The 21057-nt window shown below is 36.4% G+C and overlaps 1 protein-coding gene across 1 annotated transcript; it reads left to right on the top strand.

The window, feature by feature from the left end:
- The first annotated feature begins 340 nt into the window (after positions 1–340).
- SLC38A2 (solute carrier family 38 member 2) lies at positions 341–16743 on the top strand. The gene is made up of 16 exons (XM_007430270.4): positions 341–642; positions 1634–1878; positions 2195–2276; positions 2393–2508; positions 4952–5025; positions 5118–5210; positions 5388–5469; positions 7440–7528; positions 8110–8168; positions 8305–8463; positions 9350–9429; positions 9538–9638; positions 10709–10833; positions 11299–11443; positions 11548–11645; positions 12879–16743. The coding sequence occupies exons 2-16, from the start codon at positions 1760–1762 to the stop codon at positions 12957–12959; spliced, it is 1503 nt and encodes a 500-aa protein (XP_007430332.1). The 5' UTR covers positions 341–642; positions 1634–1759; the 3' UTR covers positions 12960–16743.
- Positions 16744–21057: the final 4314 nt, after the last annotated feature.

Raw genomic sequence — 21057 nt, 5'->3', positions numbered from 1 at the left:
TGATTTAAAGCTTCCCCCGAGCTGTTTCGAGTAATGGCTGAGTAAAACCCGGCACAGGGTCGGCTTTCGGCCAGCTGCTGAGAGACGCTTTCCTTTTGGGCCGGGAACGGAGGTTCCTGGAAGTCGCAGTGTCAGGGTAGCAGAGTAATTTCGGGATGTTTTTGGAAGAGGGCACGCGCGGGGTGGAGCGATGAAGCCTACTGTTGCTATACACAGGAAAGCCTCTGCACGTTGCCATCGCGGACCGTCGCCCTTTCCTTCCATTGCTCGCTTGCTCTGACGTAGCCACACCCCGCTCTCAAAAGCGGAGGCATCAGCGCGCGTCCCCCAGAACCGAGCGTGTCGTTCTGCGAGAGAGTCGCTTCTTCTCACCCTCGTTCACCTGGCCGCTTCCCTCCTTGGCGGGGGGGCCTTTGATTTCACCAGAAAAATCCTAACTTATTGTTTTCTATCGGCTTGTCACATTACAACTTGTTTTTTTTTTTTTAATATATATAATTTAATTTAATTTATTCCTTTTTTTTTTTCGTACTGGTCCTTCGGACTGTCAGTATTTAAGGATTTTTGCTTCGTTTAAAGAGAGAAATCTGCCGAAGAAAGAAGCTTGGGATCATTTGGAGTTTTAAGCTTTGTAGATTTGAGGTAAAATATTCTGAGGTTTGCGGGAGCGGATGGAAGAAGGTATCTACAGCTGTGTGAATGGGTTAACGGCGTTTGCTTGTGATATAACTAGCTGTGGCTTGATTTCTTTATGTAAGGTTGGGCGAGTCTTAGAATGTGACCGGGACGGGGAGGGAGCTTCGGGGGGGGGGGGGTAGAGAGCCATCAGTCGCCGCCAGCGCCGCTGTATTCCAGCAGGGCTTCCAAGGTCTCCCCCCGCTTCTCCAAAACCCTCCTCACAACGCTGGTGGTGCAGTCTTGTGACTGATTTGCATTGTTGTCCACATTTTCAAAAGCAGAATTCCCGGGGAGAAGCGAGAGGGAGAAAGAAACAGCTGGAAATGGTCGGGGAAGTCCAGGAGATGCTTCGGGCGGCGGGCAGTTAATGTTAGAAAGGGATAGTCACAATCTGTTACCTAGATTGCATCATGTGAAGTTCCCGTCGAAAAAAGGACGGATGGGGTGGAGTTCGTTCGCTTCCAAATCTGGTTACGCACATCATGTCGCGGGCTGTGTGTGTGTGTGTGTGTGTAAAATCCGTGTTGATAAGCTTCCGTGGTCTTAACAAGTTAATCTACCTGTGCCGGATGTATTGTGTTCTTCACTGTCTGGATGAAATCTGAGAAGACGCGTGAAGGCTCCTTGCTCATCTGCTTCGCCGGGCAGAGGAGCCTCTTTTGCGCACCCTGGTTTCCCACCGTAGGTCTTTGTTTCCCCCAGCCCCCCTCCCCCTCCCCCTCCCCCTCCTTCCAGACAGCGTGTGCTCCCAGTGTTCTAGCTGGAGATATCTTTGTTCTCCTCCCGGTACTTTTCCTCCCCTCGCCCTCTTCGCTTATCCCGCCCTTCTCTGCTGGTACTTTTCCACTCGCCTGGCTGAATCAGCCGCGGTGAGCAGCCGCTTCGTCGGCAGCGTCTCACGTGACCCGTTTCGGGAGACTGCTGCAGTATTGACGTTTCCCCTTTACCTTCGCAGGCGAGGCAGGACCCGCGGCCGCCAAGGACAAAAGATCACGAGGACCCCGGGCGGCCGCTCCCGACCCAAATAAATAATTCCTGGGCCTCACTGACCCGCTCCCTAAGAAGCACCCTGGATTCCAGCATGAGCAAAGCTGAAATGGGCAAACTCAACAGCACCCGCGAGGAGGACAGCAGCAGCTACAGCTCGAACAGCAACGACTTCAGCTATCACTACCCCACCAAATCAGCTGCTATGAAAAGGTCAGGGAGATTTCTCTGCCTCGCTTTGAGCTACAGCACCACCTCTTCGAGTCCGTGTCCCAGCGGACTGAGCTGGGGGTAGGCAGACAGGCAGACACTCTAGATGGAAGAGAATTCCACTTTTGGAATTCCCCCACTGAGGGAAAATGTTTAAAAGTGCCAATATCTTAACGTTTGTATATATCACAAGTCAGGAAAAAGAAGACAAGGTTAATCTTTTCAAATTGTTGAGCCGTTTATTCAGATTTTAACTCGGTTAAAAATCAGTGGAATTTTACAGGAGTATTTCAAGTTGCTCTTTCCCTTCCTTTCACAGCCATTACGTAGATATGGATCCAGAAAACCAAAACTTTTTACTTGAATCCAATCCAGGGAAGAAGAAATATGAAACTGAATATGTAAGCACACACCACTAATCTTTTCACTGAGTGAAATCAAGTTTATTGAAAACCTCTCACAAGTAAGAGGTTCTGAGCAAACTCTGAACTTTTACCATGCTTCTTATTATTTACAGCATCCGGGTACAACTTCCTTTGGAATGTCAGTATTTAATCTGAGCAATGCAATTGTGGGCAGTGGTATCCTTGGACTTTCTTATGCCATGGCAAACACAGGGATTGCTCTCTTTGTGTAAGTATTAGAATGCAATCAAGTTACAATACCTTGTTGTTTGTGCATCTAATTAGGAAAACATTTGTAGGTGCTTGCTTCAAGCCTAAAACATAATTCTACTAGAGTATTTGAACACATGCCAATTTAATCCCATGGACATGATTAGAGGTAAGATCCAGTGGACACTTATCTATAAATATACTTGAACTCACAGAAAATTGCTTCGGTGTGGCAAGCCTATGGGATTAGGCTGCAAGTTACTTTAAACACAAAAAAATTCAGCCCAAACTAATAATTTAGAGACCTAGTAACTTCAGTTGAAGAATAAAACTCATGTTTAAGTTTCTCATATTGAAGCCGGTAAGATTTTAAAAGTTTGCACAACTCATATACATCCTGTTTCTTCTTTGTGGGCCAAGGAAGTTAAAGGAAATATTCTGAATTTATACACTCTAAAAAAGAAATTGCACTCACTTTTTTAATGCTTTAATTATAATTTGTGAAGTTGCTTCTTCTTTAGTTTGAGTGCTGTGTCTTTCCTCAAAACTGATTTTTACTTTAATATAAATATCACTGCATTCATTTTCCAAATAGTGGGGAAAATACTTCAATGCATCCATTTTAATTTCTGGATTATAATGTTCTGCAACTAGACTTCAATACCATTTAATGATGATGGCATCCTGCATTTTTGCCTATAGCATTATAAAGCATTTGTCAGTTTTGCTTGTCAGATTCTTATAAAAAAAAAAAAAAGTTTGCTGCTTGGTCCAGCTTTAGATAAGAAAATGGAATGTGTCTGATTACAAGGAAACAGAGATTCTGAGTAGACTTTAGCTATATTCTCACTGGTATGAAAAGCAAAGAGATGCATATAGATATGTTTTTATTAGAAGGCTGTTTAAGTTTATATTAAGTACACCGAAAAGATAAAGAACAGCATATTCAGAAAGGCAAATATATAATGGCAGAATATGTTGACTATTAATAGAAACCAAAGAAATATGGAAATAACCAAGTTAATATTTTAATGTTGGCTACAGGATTAAAAATTCACATGTGCCTCTAGGGATTTTTGTGATAGTAAATCAACCTTCCTATATCATTAGAAATTAATATAAAATCTAAGAGCATTTACAACTGCATTTCTCTCTTTCATTAATCCATATCAACAATGAGGGAAAGTCAAGCTGTTGAAGGCAGTGAGCCTAGTTATGTTATTTGGGAACAAGTTTCACTGAATTTTAAATAATATGCATGAAATACTCTAAGTGGAAACAGCTTTGGTCCCTCAAATTCATCTTTAAATATGAATTCATTCAATATGTGTGTGTAAGCTCATGTTCTAAATAGCCCAATTTTCTTTAAGTGCAGTTGCATATTTAATGCTTCTGAATTTCCCCTTCTCTCTTCTCAGGTCCCTCAAAATGATTCATTGATGGTCATTCGGGGATGTCTCAACATGCAGTATGCTGGTAATGTTACTGTTGCCACCAAAACAAACTGAAGTGTGAAGCACATTTTGGTGTATGGCATTTATTTTTCTTTTGCAAATTGTTTTAAAATAACTCTTGCTAGAATATGAAAAAAAAAAAATAAGCAAAAAAGTGCCATACGGTTTTTTTAAAAAACTGAGACAGAGACAATAATTTTACTGTATTGTGCCATTTCATGCTCCAAGAAAGTTTTGCAGTGGTTACAAGTCATCAGCATAATGCATGCTGTTGGGACTCTCTGAAAGGCAAGGTTTGACATAAAGCCCATTTAAATCAGTGGAAATATATAAATAAAGGTCAGTACATTCTGTATCAATGTAAGCATGTTAGTTAGAATAAACTGAGTTCAGTGAGGTTTGCAAGTGGATATAAAAATGCAACTTAAAGTTATGTTTTTCTTAAGTTGTCTTTTCCATTGGAAATTAATTTGTCTAAAATATATTGTAAATCAAGGACTAAAATGAACAAAAAAAATTAAGTATCTACCATTTTATTTCTACTTGCAATAAATAAGCATCTCAGGCTACAGAAACAACTGAGTAGACAATATTGATCAGCTTAAAAATGATTGATTTTAATCTAGTCTGAATCTGAAATGGCTTAAATCTAGATAGATTTATGTTTTAAAAAGTGGCAGTTGGGCTCTTTTTAATCCTTCTTAGACTGTTTCTTGTCCCCTGACTGCAGTAAAGATTCCCAGTATTTTCATTGCATTTAAATTTATATTTGATTTTATTATTTACTTTGGGAATGATGCAGTCATGTTTAAATAATTGATTCATTTTTCAAAGCCATTATTTTCAATGAAGAATTTAAGTGTGTTTGAATAGTTCTAACTTAACTGGCTGAGACAAATGTGCATAATGTGGGTAAGCTCCAATCCTATATGTTATGTGTTCTTGTTGCAATTTATGTATATATTCAATTTGGTCAAACAAAACATTGCATTTGTATTTGCTTTTTAGAATTCTCTTAGTCTTCGTGTCAATATTTTCTCTGTATTCCGTTCACCTTCTCTTGAAGACTTCCAATGAAGGAGGTAATGATAGTAACTATTTGTCAATCATAGATTCTCTCATCCCCTGCCCCCTATGTAAATTGCATTCTTCCAAATGATCTCTATTCCTGTAGGATCTCTATTATATGAACAACTGGGAATGAAAGCATTTGGCATGCCTGGAAAACTTGCAGCATCTGGATCAATTACAATGCAGAACATTGGAGGTAAGAGCCTTCTCAGATAATGCTTTAAAAACAGTCTTCTACTTTATTCCAAATACTATTTTCTCACAAAACATGATTTCATTAAAGAATTCAATCCTGTCACTAGGAACTGTATTTTGTTATTTTTTTTTGTATCATGTTCTCGTTGTAATTATCTACAATATTATTCACCTGCAGCTATGTCAAGCTACCTCTACATAGTGAAATATGAGTTACCATTGGTCATCAAGGCATTTATGAACATTGAAGAGCATTCAGGGTAGGTCCTAGAACTGTTCAGTAGAAATTTTTTTCATGGGAAACAGAAATGGGCATTGTATAAACTATTTTGAGGACTTCTGTTGAAACTTGTTAACTTTAGCCAAATATAACTACAGGTAGTCCTTGCTTAACAATGTGATTCGCTTAATGACCATCATAAAAATGGGGGGGTGCGACAGCAATGGTTGTAAGTGCGAGTACAGGTTGTAAGGTGCTTTTTCCGAGGCCATTGTGACTTTGAATTGTTGTTACATGAATGGTCGTTAAGTGAGGACTACCTGTAAAGTATTAAATGCCAGTTATGCTTTCCTGCCTCTTGAGAGGCATATTTGATAGATTTTTGTTTTTTTGTTTTTGTTTTTTTACCAGAAAAGAGTTACCAAAACCCTTGAAGTTTGATAATATAATAATTCCTAGTAAACTGGTAAACATATTTTTGTTTAAAAATGGTAAGAGAGAAAGCAGGAAGCCAATCCTATACCACATCAAATGAGTGGTCCATCTACCCCTGGGTTGCCAACATTATAGCCAACAGTGGTTCATGCCACTGTGGGACAAGATTCTTTCTCTGCCTTACCTGGACATGCCTAAGATTGAGATCTTTTGAATGCATTGTACCAATCTAGGGAGCTAACCAAAATGAAATTCTGTGAAATACAATATCAAAAAAGTAAAATATTTTGATAAATATATTTCCATACTGATGAATGCTTCTGATCTGTACATTATATCTGTACATATAATCTCAAATATTACTGTTGGAATTATTTGTCCATTCTGAAATACTTTTACAATTAGATATAGATGCATAGGTTTTGGCACTAGGGTTGTGCTTGGTGGGTTTAGAAGATTAATAGTTACTGTACCAGTAGGTCATTCTTCAAGTTAGTATAGTGTAGTAGTAGTAGTACTTTTTTTTTTTATCCCGCCTTTATTATTTTTATAAATAACTCAAGGCGGGGAACATACCTAATACTCCTCCCTCCTCCTATTTTCCCCACAACAACAACCCTGTGAGGTGAGTTGGGCTGAGAGAGAGTGACTGGCCCAAAGTCACCCAGCCAACTTTCATGCCTAAGGTGGGACTAGAACTCACAGCCTCCTGCTTTCTGGCTTGGAGCCTTAACCACTAGACCAAACTGGCCCTGGCTCTAAACCAAAGTTGGTCAGGTCCACATAAAGAGTGACCTCAACAGTATATAATAGCTCCTTTGCTATGTCTGTGCATGCATATATTGAGGTATTCTCTTGGCCCATAACAGTGAGTGGAAGGCCTGTGCACAATTCTTATATCATCAAGCAAATCACTATCCCCCTATGCTAACTTTTGGTGTAAAATACATATTTATTATGAGGCTCTGGAGCAGGAGTACTTGGATCACTGTCCCATCAGTAGCACAATTACGTTCTTATAAATTCCTTTGAAGAGAGTGGAGTCTACTTCAAATACTGACTTCTGTGGAACTTAATTAAATTAATGGACTGTCGTTACTGTGACTCAGCAAAGCAAAACTCCTTGCAAAAGGGATTATGAAAAGTACATTCCCATGGCCAGATATGGAAATCCATGTACAGAAGAGGCTCCAGACTGGAATCATTGAGCTCCCTGCATTATATTGCAATCTCAACCAATCCTTAAAGGATGAAGTGAAGTTCTTCAAGTGAAGTTCAGTTCTTGGTCTTTTGTCAACACATCCCTATAGTTTTATTGCCTTACCACTTAAATGGTTTACCATTTCCTTCTTCTGAGATGTCTCTTTGACTTCCTAGTGTAGGCTAGAGCCCTTTTGCTCCTTAGAGGTTTCCCATTCAAGAACTAAGCAGTCCTGACCTTGTTTAGTTTCCAAAGCCAGACAAGGTTGAACAGGTAGTCCCACCTGCTGAGGCAATTAGCTTTAGATGATTTTAAATTGTCAACAGGATTACCATGCAAGGATTTCACCATGTGTATTCTTCCCTTTCTTCTAGAGAATGGTATTGGTATACCAATGGCGATTATTTGGTTGTATTAGTATCCTTGGGGCTCATTCTTCCTTTGTCACTGTTGAAAAATTTAGGTAAGTGGTTGTTATTGTTTATATTAATGTAGAATAAACAAGAAAAAGAATGCATAATTTATTTGCTGTCAGCAAGAGAGACCCCAAAAATCAAGTCAGTTTTTCTTTTCCTTTATCCTGCACACGCAGAAGGAAATAGCGTGATCAAATTCATGAAGCCCTCTGGTTGGCCTAGGTGAATTCAAAACGATACATGAATAAAATGTGATGACTGCTCTGAAAAGAAAGTGTAGCGCTATTTGCATCACATTAAATATTCCAATTTTATATTCATTTAACTTGGAATAGATCATCTGAACTTAAATGGGCTACAGTATATTCTTGGTGGATACATACCAATAATTAACTTGCCAAATTAGACCATTGGCCATTTGGACTAATCATATATTGGAGAGGAAAATCTAATTACTTTATTAAAAGTGCATAGGGTTATTTGTAAGTGGGTATTACATTAAAATATTTCTAATAACAATTCCACCTAATGTCTACTGAACAAGATGACATTACAGTTCAAAATATTGGATTTGTGATTTGCACATGAACTGCATGATTTAAATTAAAACATTCCTTTATTACCATAGGTTATCTGGGCTACACCAGTGGATTTTCCTTGTTGTGCATGGTCTTCTTCCTTATTGTGGTAGGTGTAGCTTCTTTATATATCTATGCATCTAAATGTTTAGAATATTGATTCAAATGCTATCGCAAACACTTGTAATCAATTAGGACTGTGACAGATTTATCGTGTGAAATTAACTATGGTCATCCTTTGTTAGGTCATTTGCAAGAAATTTCAAATTCCTTGTGGAGTGGAACATGATATAATTAATGCAACTCTGAACATTACCATAGAACAACTGATGATTGCAAATGAAACAAATGTTAATGCAACTTATGATTCCTGTGAACCAAAATATTTTATCTTCAACTCAAAGGTAATAATTAAACTAAGTAAATATGATTGTGACTTTTTCAAAGTCTAATTGGTCCTGAAACCTCCTGTTCTCCTTATAAAAGCTTTTATAGCTTTAGTAAGATTCAGTTTCTTGTTTATTGGCCTTGAATTAAATGGAACATAATTACAGGTGGGAGAACAATTTCACCTGTGGTATCAAAAACTACTTAGTTGTTTGAGCAGACAGAATATTTCAAGAATAAACTAATCCAGGATTGTATAAGCAGATGTCACCTTACATAGCTGCAGTTTTCCTTCCCATCCAATTCCTTACAGACCCCATTATTTAACTCTTTGGAATTGGTTTGCAAGCATGGAAGAATGTTTGCTATGTAAACTGTATATTCTGCTAGCCAACACTTGAATAAAACCCAATATGAGCACTTTGATAGCCATTTAGTGAAATACTTTAAAATTCCACCTCACTAGAATAAATGTTAAATAATTGCATGCTACACATAAGATGGAATATCATCTCTACAATTACATTTTTTTAAAAAATTACTTGAATAGAAGGATTGATAACCTGCTTGGTGACCTGAATAAAAGCACATCTGAGTAATAACTGTGCACTATTGTGCCCTACAAATTCTTTTCTAGTATTTAGTGCTTTTGACTAGGATTAGAAGTTCCAATTGCCACAAGGCTGTTTACTTTTCTTCAACCTAACCTATTTTACGAGGGAAAGTTGATAAAATAGGAAGGGCAGTCATAGACAGTAGCTTGAACTGTTTGTAGGAAAGGAGGAATATGAATGAAAAAATGGGAAATGTGCTGTTTAGAATTACAGCTCTAATTTACCAATAAATGACAGTCTTTTAAGTTAATATAGAAATAGTCATACACCCATTTTTAATGTTTTCCAGACTGTGTATGCTGTACCAATCCTAACATTTTCCTTTGTCTGCCATCCTGCTATTCTCCCTATTTATGAAGAACTGAAAGGGTAAGTCATGCATATTACATCTGTCTTGTGTTTCAAAGAATTGAAAATAGAAGTGGAATCATGTATTTCAGAAATATTCACAGCAATTCATTTATTTCTGTATAATAGCCGAACCCGCAGAAGAATGATGAAAGTATCCAATGTTTCATTTTTTGCCATGTTCCTCATGTACCTTTTGGCTGCTGTCTTTGGATACCTGACATTTTATGGTAAATAAGCAACTCTTCTGTTTAGGTTTTGCACTTTAACGCTTTATATATCTTTCGGGCATGAACAAGTCAACTGGAGTAAAGCAAGCTTACGCTGTTTTGCCTTTATGTAAATATGTGCTCCATTGTACCATTTCTATGTTCTAATTAAGAAGGCAAGCTCAGTTTAAAGTGATAAGAAGCTTGCTCCTTCCTGCTGCAGAAAAATAAGTTGCACAAAATGAATTGATCGTTTTTTTCTGAGTAACCGGGCCTATGGAATTCTGAACTCCATTACTAATAAGAGGCAAGTCCTAGTGGACTGTTAAAACACATTTCCTGTAGAGATTTTGGGAGAAAGAGTCTCCAATTTTTTAAGAACAGCAGACCCATTAGTCATTTTGAGATCATGTTATGGTCACCCATGCAAAATGGCTGTTATGGAGGTCAAGACCAATCAATTTTGTGATATTTCTTTTAATGTAATACTGAATCACACTTATTGTTCTGCCTGATTGACTTCTGTGGAAGGAAGACAAAGAGAGAATCCATTCCCCACTGGGTGGAGGATGGAGACTCACTTCCTGGTTCCATGAGGTCTGGCATTCCATTCTACCAAAGCTGTTATAAGGAGGGAAGGGTCAGGAAGTCTGAATCCTATCATAGGCCACCAGTAACTTTCCTTTAGTTCAGGCAAGGTCTGTATAATTTGAAGAGACCCTGTTTACTGAAGAGTATATCACTGCTTTGTAGCTTTAGCTTTAGCAAACTTTGTAGCTTTAGCAATACACAGTGTAAAGTGCATTAACAATAGAAATACCATAAAGATATTAGATGAGGATACTGACAAGTCCTCAAATCTTATACTGAAATACAAGTTGGTTTCTGGAATTCAGTCAGTTCAGGACACTCTTTAACAAAACCTGATTGTGGCTACCGCATTGCAACATGTGCTCCATTACAATATAGTCGCACAATTCCATTTGTGAATCAGTTGTAGACTTTTTAAAACATGCACAGGAATTTTGTTATTGTATTATGTGAATAGTAAAGTTAGCAAACATTCTGCTAAAATACATTTCCCTTTCCAGGAAATGTTGAAGCCGAGTTGCTTCATACATACTCAGCAGTGCTTGGGGCTGATAATCTCCTTCTGATTGTGCGCTTGGCAGTCCTGATGGCAGTCGTTCTTACTGTTCCAGTTGTGATTTTTCCAGTGAGTAACTTTATTTAATGAAGAGAGTGTAGTTATTATTTTATGCTAGTTTATGTTGTAATTTGGAAATCAAGTATTTATAGACTTTTCATTAATTTTCAATGGTCATTTTCATTTTTTAAAAATCCTTTATTGTATTTATTTGTTCAATTTGTTTTCCTTTATTCATTGTGGTATCAGAATAGTTGAAAGGTAATATATATTCTATATTTTAAAAAATGAAGGCTTGGCTCCTAGAACAAGCAAAAAAATAGCATTTGTTTATGTTCCTTATATTAACTTATCCCAGCTTCCAAACCACAATTTAATTTATTCATGTATAGAAGTTATATAAACAAAGAGAAATCACTATTAATTATTAGATTAGGAGTACCAGGTTTTTTTTAAAGCATTTTTGGAGGAATTAAAAATATTTTAACATGTCTTTAAGAACATTAAATAATTTAATTAATATGTATTTTGCAGATTCGCAGTTCCATCACACAATTGCTCTGTGCAGACAAAGAATTTAGTTGGTTGCGTCATTGTGCTATTACAGGAGCTATTTTGGTATTCACCAATATTCTCGTCATTTTTGTTCCCACAATTCGAGACATATTTGGATTCATTGGTGAGGATTACTTTGTTACTTGTTTGAAATATCTATTGTTCTAAAAATATCTATATAGTGTAATAGAAAATAAGTGGTCTAATTAAACTTTATGGTTAATTTAGGTTCCTCTGCTGCTGCCATGCTAATCTTTATACTCCCATCAGCTTTCTACATTAAGCTTGTGAAAAAAGAACCAATGCGATCTGTACAAAAAATTGGGGTAGGTACTTATCATTGTGTTTGCCCATATGCCTAATGAAAAAGGGATGTTTTTGGATATTGATGAACACATTCATAGAATTATTAGCTTCATTCACATTGTGTTTGACTATAAAGCTTACTCAGTTGCCATGAATGTCTGCATCTGCTCTGCTGGAGGCTTTTTATCAATTCACCCCTCCCTCTTTTTTTCTTTAAATGATCATTTTTATTTTTATTCCTTTTATTTTACTTTTGTATCCTTGTAAGCCACTTAGAGTCATTTTGGAATTGAGTGGCATACCATAAATAGTTTTAGGATCGTGAGTTCTAAACATAATTCCCACTATTATTTAACTTTTAAATAATCAGGTCTCTGGAAGTATTCCCAACCACTGGAATTTATCTTGAATTATAACAAAGTCACCTTTTACAGGAATATGCCTAGCTACAGTCAATTGAGTATTCTCTTCTGTGTTGAATATTAAAATAGTGTTTAATAAAACTGATTAAAATTTATTTCGTTCAGGATTGAAGGCAGACTCACCCAGTGTGTTCAAACTTGTCATTCTGAAGGTCTCTAATAGCTTAAAAGTAGTTAATGAGCAATTTCTAAGAGTGATTAGAAAGTGAGGTTTGCAAACCTAGTGTCCTTTAAAAGTCTCTGCTGCAGTCGTGAGCAAGATGGCCAATCCTGTCATTTCCTGGAGCTGAAACCCACATAAAACTGCTGTCCCGCAGTTTCTTCATAAGGAGAAGCCATCTGGAGCACATGTGGGTGATCTCCTGTCCTCTCCTTATTCAGAGAGGTTCCAAGGAACTGGCATACTCATCATTTCCTTGATCTTTGCCATGGTCGTTGGCTCCGCTTTCTCAGAGCTGTCTTCAATTCACCATAACTCCCTTGGAAGCCCTTCAGTTTGAATATCCTAGCCATAAATGTATTAAACATTGAAGTATGCGTCTGTCCAAAAATACCATCCGCCCATATTTAAATACTATCCACCCATATTTAAAAGCCTACTATATTGGCCTGAATTTTCTCTAGGCCAATAGGGAATTTCCTTTTTTAGGGAAACAACTACATTCCCTAAAAAAGAAGGCAGAATGTGTTCAACATTTTTCATCTTAGCTTTGGATGATACATGTCTGAAAATTGCCAAGAAAATTAGACTTGTATGTATAATAGACTCTTTGTTTCATGCCCTTTTTTCTGGTAAAATAAATTCAATATTTTTGTTGGTTACTTATTTAGGCTCTCCTGTTCCTGGTAAGCGGTGTAATTGTGATGATTGGAAGTATGACCTTAATCATTGTGGATTGGATCAACAATTAACCTACCTGCTTTATACACAAGTCTTCATCCTACCACCTTCTGGGAGAAAAAAGTCTGCCTATGTTTGCAGTTCTGCTTCCTTTGATGGTGGTTCTTCTAACTGTAGAAGAGATGAACTTTAAAGAAAGGAAAGCAGAAGAAACTATTCTACGCAATGAGAATAGATACTAATATCAAGCCAGCTGAATCTTTGGCTGAGTGAAGTGACTTTTTTTTATTCCATTCCAGGGAATGGACAGCTCTCTCTGTAAAATTTTATCAAGCCATGTTGGGCTTTTGACATTGTTACTTGGATTCTTTATTATTTACTTGAATGTGCCTAATGGAAACGATTGATGTGAGAAGTAAGTTAGTTTACAGCAAGTTGCTAAGCTAGCCATTAAAAGCAAGGAAAAAACAGTTATTATTTTTATACCAAATACGTATGGATTCAAAAGCACTATTTTGACTTTTAAGAAAACATTTTATAAGTTAAGGATCCAAATAAGGGTTAGAAAAAAAATCAGTATACTGTTTAATCAGTGTCCTAAATTCAACAAATTTTGCCTGTCTACTGAGGCATGTTCTCAAAATTATATTTTTGGCCTCAATAAACTTATTTTTGAAATCTGTTAAAACTAATGAATAATTAATTGACTACCTTGAAAGAACAGAACTATAATTAAGTTCCATATGTAATTTTAGTTATTCTAAAACTAAAACCAAACAAATATTGGTAAGTCCCAATTATAATATACTTAATCCAATTAACATAAACTACCATACGGTGTTTCAAGGAGCTAGTTCCTCACATTTAATTTTTAAAAAAACAGCATTGGAATGGATGATATATTAATTTATGGCATCCAGTCTAATTAGAGCTATATCCAGGCAACTCTTGAAATTAATGAGAATTTTATAGGAGGATTATTTGGCAAATTACTGGCCCTGTACATAAAATACAATCTTAGCATTTTTCTTCTTGAGGTACTCAATAGTGCAATTATAGAACATAAAAACATTTTTGTTCTATTTTTTTTCCCCCATTTGGTCTGTCTTACCAAAGCACAGTAAATTGTTAGGTAATATGATGTTCCTAGTGAAAGATCTTGAAACAATCTGGCTTTTTAGTATATAAAACAAATAATATTGAGCTAATACTATAGTTTACTAGAGGTAAAGTATGCCCAGATTGAGTGGTACTTTTCAGATGCATGTTTTCATTCATTATTAATATTTTACATTATGTTACATAATTACACCAGACTTTGGTGCATATGGCAAAAATCTCTTCATAAAATAACTGGATTTCTTAATGCAGCTTTCATTAGGCTCATGAAATGCAGTAAGCCTTGATTGACTAAACTGTCATCTCATATATACTTGTTGCTAAAGTAAATCTGCCTCAATATTATTGAGACAGTGGGGTAACAACTCATAGGTCATATACAGTAAGTATCCAGAGCATGATCCTTCCCTGACTGGACAACAGAGGCTATGGAGTATAAGCATTCAGTGAACGGGTAATCTGGGCATGCCTCCCATACTCCTGTCCATCAACCATTCGTCACATCAGTCTGGAAACACAAGAAGAGCTAAACGTTGACTTACAGAGATATTTAATGAATTGTGCCAAGTGGGATAGAGGGTAAACTCTTCTCTGTTACAGTCTGTAGTAATAAATCTGTGTTGCAAGTGCTGCACTTGCCGGAGGAAGGATCATGTTCGTTTGGTTACTACACATGTTAATCATACTATTTCAAGCCCAAGGTAAAGAGATTCAGGAGGCTGTTTTACATTCACAGAAATTGCTGAGGAGATACTGACAGAATCTAAAAAGGCAGAGTTTAATCAGGTAACGTTCAGAGGATTGTTTTCATCTGGCATAATATAAGTTAGTAGTAGCTAAATAGTAGCTAATGAGTTAGAGGGATCAAACAATGGCATGTAATTAACCAGGGCATTTTTTAAAGCATAGGTTCATTTAAATATATATATATATATATATGCAGCAGGTATTTCCCATTGTATCCTCATTCTTAACCTAATGTTTCATTAGGGCGCTTGTTAATAAGGAACCTGATTTTTGAAAAGTGACTGTGTTTTTTCCCCTTATTGCCTTAGAAAGGCTAGACATTTGAATTCAAGCCATGGTTCTAGGCAGGACAATATAATCTGTACTTGAATAACAGTTGTGATAATCTCTTTTATTCCTAAAATGTCAGTAATCAACACTAGTACTGTTAAGAACATAAAGCTTATTTTTTGATCTAGATTGTCTAAAGAGAACATCTTAAAATTTCAAAGATCCGTCTTTTGTAAGCATTTAGGTGGTATAACGTAAGATTTCATTAAGTGTTTATATCTCAGAACTACCATTGACATTAGTGGGTGGAGACAACATATTTATGTAGCAGATATAAATAATATAATATTTTTTTTGTATTTGAACTAGTCTAGTTGTATTTTGCTCAACATCTTAGATACTCCAGAAAGTATATGGAATAATTTAAAATGACATTTTTTTTCTTTACAACAACAACTAGGGTTGCCCAGTATCTTTAACCCAGCTGGAGTTAAAGAACAAAAATCCTTCTTTTCCAACAATAAAAAAGGTACAGCTTAATTGTTCATCTAAAAGCCAGAAAAGTAACAAAAGTGGGAAAAATAGAGTGTTAATTTCTGTGTCTCTATAAATGATACTGAATTATTGCTGGATCATTGTTCCAGCAATTGGAACAAATGTATTAATTTCTGTGTCTCCATAAATGATACTGAATTATTGCTGGATCAGCAATATCTGGACAGTTCAAATTATGGATTGCATGGTTTTCTTTCATTTGGCAAACTTCTCAAACTACTCCTGAGTACCACTAAGATATCTTGTTTGCTGGTATAAGAACATGTGGTACACAAACGTCTCAGGAGCTAGTAGTTTCAGTATTAAACCAGTTTGTCACCTCATTTTAAAATTACTGTCTTCCATGTTATTTTACTCACAATATGTAACATGTTATTTATAGAACAGTAACCTACTGAAGTTAAAACCTATTTTTCAATATTTATGGGTAACCTCTGTATATAAATTATTATATGTGTGTGTGTGTGTATATATATATATATATATATATATATTGTAAGTATATTGTATATAAGGTAAGTTTAGGATTTTGATTATGTATATAAGTTTTCGTTATGTTTAATAGTTAACACATTAAATCCATAATTCCTTTATGTTGTATATCCAGGAAATTGTCACATGCAAATTTCTGAAAAACTGGTATGCCAATAATATATTTTTTTTGTATTTGTTATATAAGGACAAATATTAAAAAAGGAAAAACCTAGGTGTACCCAAAATGTATTAGTTCAATTCTATATTTTTCTTTGAACTGTATATCCCATTCCATACCACAAACTAATATGAAATTCCTTCAGCTTCCAAAATAATTTGGGACGTAAGAAAAGTGGAAGCTATTATTTGACAGCAAAAAAGCATTTTTTTTGATTCGGAGAATTAGTTCCATGATTATTTGAAACCCGGCCATTGTTGTAGGCCATTGTTGTGAAGTGAGAGACCTAATTTTTCAATGTACAATTTGCATTGATGTTTTCAGCAACTGTTTTTAAAACCAATGACTGAAGTTTCATATATAGGTATGATTTGTATATATCATGTATGTATATAGAGAGATTCATGTTGTATTGTTAGATCAACAATTTAAATACAATTGTTGAAAAGAGTGCTACACTGTTTCAATGAAACACTGTACATTTTAGCTAAATAAAGTTACAAATTTAAGAATGTGCAAGAATGAAATTTATTGTCTACTATATGATAGAAGGATTTATTCATGTTGTGCTAAACTGTTTTAGGCAGTTCACAAAAATTGCAGGAATAGAAACCTTTGAATACAAACCATAAGATGAGTTCACAGTTCCTGTTAAACCATGATTTGTTTTAATAAAGTTTTACTGTACATGCCACAATCTCTAGTTCCACATATAATACACCAAAACCAAACAAGTACAAAGTATACATCAGATCATAATACTATACAGCATTTGCAGAACTGCATTATACTTGTTCTTGGTATATAAATATGAGAACTCTAATACTGGACACGTTTCACCACTTAGAAATTGAAATAAAAATCTAGTGATAAAGGTTTATTAATATGGACATTTTGATAAAAGTGATGTGAAAACATTTTCAAGGCATTCAATGATCTGCTTTTTATTGTTGAATGTATACTCTGCCTTTGTTTATTCCAGCAAACAATTAAAAAAATGCAAAGTATAAAACTGAACAAAATTAATACAATTAAAATCAGTTATTACAATCACTAACAACAGGTTGGCAAAAGGGGGATTTTTACCATCTTCCTAAATATTGGGAATGGGAACCAAATTCTTTCGGGCATGCCTTCTATCTCCTGGAAGCCACACGGGAGAAATCATTTTCCTGTTCACCCAGTAGTTCAATTTCTGGTAGTTGGGGCATTTTTAGAAGGGTCTCAGCTGGTGATCTAATTAACCAGGGAGGTTCATAGCAGCAGGAGCACTTCACAGATAATTAGGCCTTAAGCCACTTAAATTGTGCCTAGTAAACAATTAGTAGCCAGGACAAATTTTTAAGGCATCATATGATTCCTGTGGATTGCATTGGTCAACATGGTCAACTCATTTTGCACAACCAAATTTCAGATACTTTTCAAGGACAGCCCCATCTAAAGCACATTCCAATACTTAAAACCAGTTATAGACAGGTCACAAATAACTACCTAGAACTAATTGACTCAGCAAGGGTCAGAATTGGTCTACTAGCCATAATTGTGCAAACATGTTCCTTCCCACAGCCACCACCTGTAAATCCAGTGATTTACAGATTGCAAACCTGCTCTCTCTGGGGGAATGCAACTATATCCATAACAAGCTTCACCTCAATCCCCCAATCCATTCTTTTCCTTCTATCTAAAATTGTCTGAATTTTAATTTCAGCTTGATCAGCCTTATTCAGCCCACTACTAAGATTAGACAATGCTCTTGTTTGCCAATATTATCTCCTGTAACCTACCAACATTGGCATCCAAATCAAGTCAAATTTGGGTTTCTTTGTCTGCAAAGAAGTATGACAATTGCTGACAGCAAGCCTCCAGCTATTCTGCCCCCCCCCCACATAATATATTGATGAAGGGTATGCCCCACAGTACAGAAAAATGTCACCAGTCTATTCTGCACAGACACAAATGAGTTAGAGAAGCCCTCATTATATTTGAAGTAGACATGAAAGAGGGCTCCACTCTATTCACCTCTATTGGTACTCTGTATTCAGCCTGATTCATCAACAGAGATCCTCCATTTGTGATTCAGCCTAGTTGTTTCATCACTTTCAACTTCTTCGTTTTTAAAAAAGATGCCCATTGGCTCTGCTAGAGGGAAAACATTGCTTAGCAGTAATAGTGTTAATTATCTGGACAATCTCCCTGTTCCATAGCTCACACAAGTCTTCAGAAGTATTCTTGACAAATGAGGTGGGAAATTCTCCATGCACAATTAAAAAAAAAAAATCCAAATCCTTCTGACCTAGGTTAAACCACTTTAACTCATCCTCAATCTTTGCAGCAATTGATAGCAGTTGCCAGTCTAAATTGACCAGAGAGTGATATGCCATGGCAATGGAACTGCAAAAAAGTTCTTCTACTCTCAGATCACCAGCACCTGTCTAAGATAATGCCAAATCCAGCATGTACCCTACTGTATTCTTGAGGCCAGCTATCAGTTGGACAGATCATTGTGGTGAGCATCAAATCTCCAGCCACCACTGACTGGGCTAGCATGGTGCCATGGTATATAAGATCAAAAGGAGACAGAAGATAGCCCCTCATATGTTAGGGACCCCAACTTCAGCAAAATGTGTGAATAAATATAAGCAACATATCCCTTATTTGTTTAGTGATAGTCTGACTAAAATAGATTTGTAACTCATTCCCTGTACTGTCACATGGGAAACCTGCAAGTAAGAAACAAATGGGGCTTAGCTTTAAGCTTAATAAACCACAATGACATTTTTAAGAAATAGTCGTTCTTGTCTGTAGTAGAATGGTAAGAAGGAAGTGTAGAGAAAATGTTGCTCAATGTTATTTTCTAATTGGTACTTCTGAACTTTTAGTAAACACTGTTGACCTTTTTAGCTTACTAATTAATAGAGATATGTGTGCTAATATTTTGTAGGGCTAAGAAACTCCATTTAACAATATAAAAGCTGATGCTTCGATTAGTAAATTTAGCTTTCTGATGCAATCTCCCAAGAGAGAGAGAAGAATGTCTAGGTATTGGTAAGGTGTTAAGTATGATTTAATAATGGTTAGATTCATTTAATATGTTCTGCATTACGGACTTTTATATGCTTATGTTATATTCTGAATAAGATAAAATGAATGAGACTCTCTGTCTTTTCCTTTAATTTACTAATTCTTCAAAATGCAGAATAAGACAAACTTATCCTGATGTGGACATGTTTATTTGGGCATTTATTATTTTTACTCAGCAAACCTTAAAATATAAATCTTAATCTGAGGGGGATAAAAATCACTAAATAAAAGATGTAGCCCTTATCAGTTGACACTAAAATTCCAAGACAAGAAGTGTAGAGTAATCCAGTCCCATGCTAGAAATCATTGCAACTAGCTCAGGAGAAGATACTGTTGTTAGTGAGATAGAAAGCATACTTCCAGTACTCCTATACTGTCCCAACCACCCAAATGCAGCATCAAACATTCAAAACTGGCAGATCATTAAATGGAGCTTCTGATCAGTGAGATGAAATTCCTGTAGACTACGATTACACCACCTCTCAGCCCCACCCAACCCTAGGCTATTCTGGTGATAGATAGAGCTGTGAAACGTTGACTCTCCCTCTTCTCTCAGCCAGATCTCTGAAGTACCCTGCTAGGTCAGGGCTACCACCCAACATTAAATTGCAGTTTTCCAGCAAGTGGCTTGGCATTAAAAAGCAAGACTTTAGACTGGAGGGTCCACAGTTGCTATCACCCAGACTTCCTTGGTTAGACTTTAACCTGGAAGTAAGCGAGGTCAGCACCTGGCCTACCAACTTTTCCTTGTAACAGCCAGGTTGTAGCCAACTAACATCTCCCTGCTTGTTACTTTCATGTTTGCACCCACTATCTCTGTAAAACAATTCATAGTTCCAACAATTAATGAAAACAAGCAAATATGGTTCCTCCACTGTTAGAATCTAAATTCTCTCCCAGTGTTATGAACAAACAAATTGGCTCACAGTAAGAGATTTTCAGACCCCTTGGATCTGTGTCAGAATAGAGAAAGTAGAAGGAGTCTGCCAGTCTCTTACACATCTTCCAGATATCCACACTGCTATTGTACTGTGTTAACTGCAGGCTGGTAGACTGACCTGGAAAAGCAGTGAGCTAAGGAAAGAAGCAATTATGTTTATATAGAAACTTGGGGGGGGGGGACACAAGGTGAAAAAAGTTGCTGGAATTTTAGAGAAGAAGATGGCTAGTAAACCATGATGTATTTAGACAGCTTTAGCTGCTGCAGAAACACAAATTCCTGGATGAAGTGTTCCATGGTGGCCCACGAGAAGACTACTGAAGAATGAAGATGGATGGTGAGATCATTTGTGGCAAGGATCATACTTATCCTGAGCAGATGGGCCTGCAGATCCAATAAGACAACAGTCTGCTAACCTGAGAGACTGCAAACCATAATCAATGCCCTTAATTAGCAATAGCAATACTCACATAGCTACAGGTTTAAAATAGATATATGTAAACATCAGAGTAATTTGCAAGCAGGGGAATTGTTGACCTAACCTACTAGAACAAGTAACCATAAATCACTGGGGGTAGGCATTACCACATTCCAATCTCTTTATGGCAGAAGCTGAAAGGTAAGACACAGCAGGAAAAGTTCCTTAAATATTTTATTGTTAGCACACTTAGCCTTGCACAGCTAAAGGTGAAACTAATGCTTTCTAACATTATCCTAGGTCATGTTCGAATAAAGCAGTGTTTCTCAACCTCAGCCACTTTAAGATGTGTGGCTTTCAACTCCCAGAATTCCCCAGCCAGCATGT

This window comes from Python bivittatus, unplaced genomic scaffold (assembly GCF_059951505.1).
Source record: "Python bivittatus isolate LINGU-HERP-01145 unplaced genomic scaffold, Pbiv_v1 ctg000330_np1212, whole genome shotgun sequence".
Lineage (NCBI taxonomy): Eukaryota > Metazoa > Chordata > Lepidosauria > Squamata > Pythonidae > Python > Python bivittatus.
Note: the sequence above shows the minus strand (reverse complement) of the source record. Positions and strands in the feature narration are given on the sequence as shown.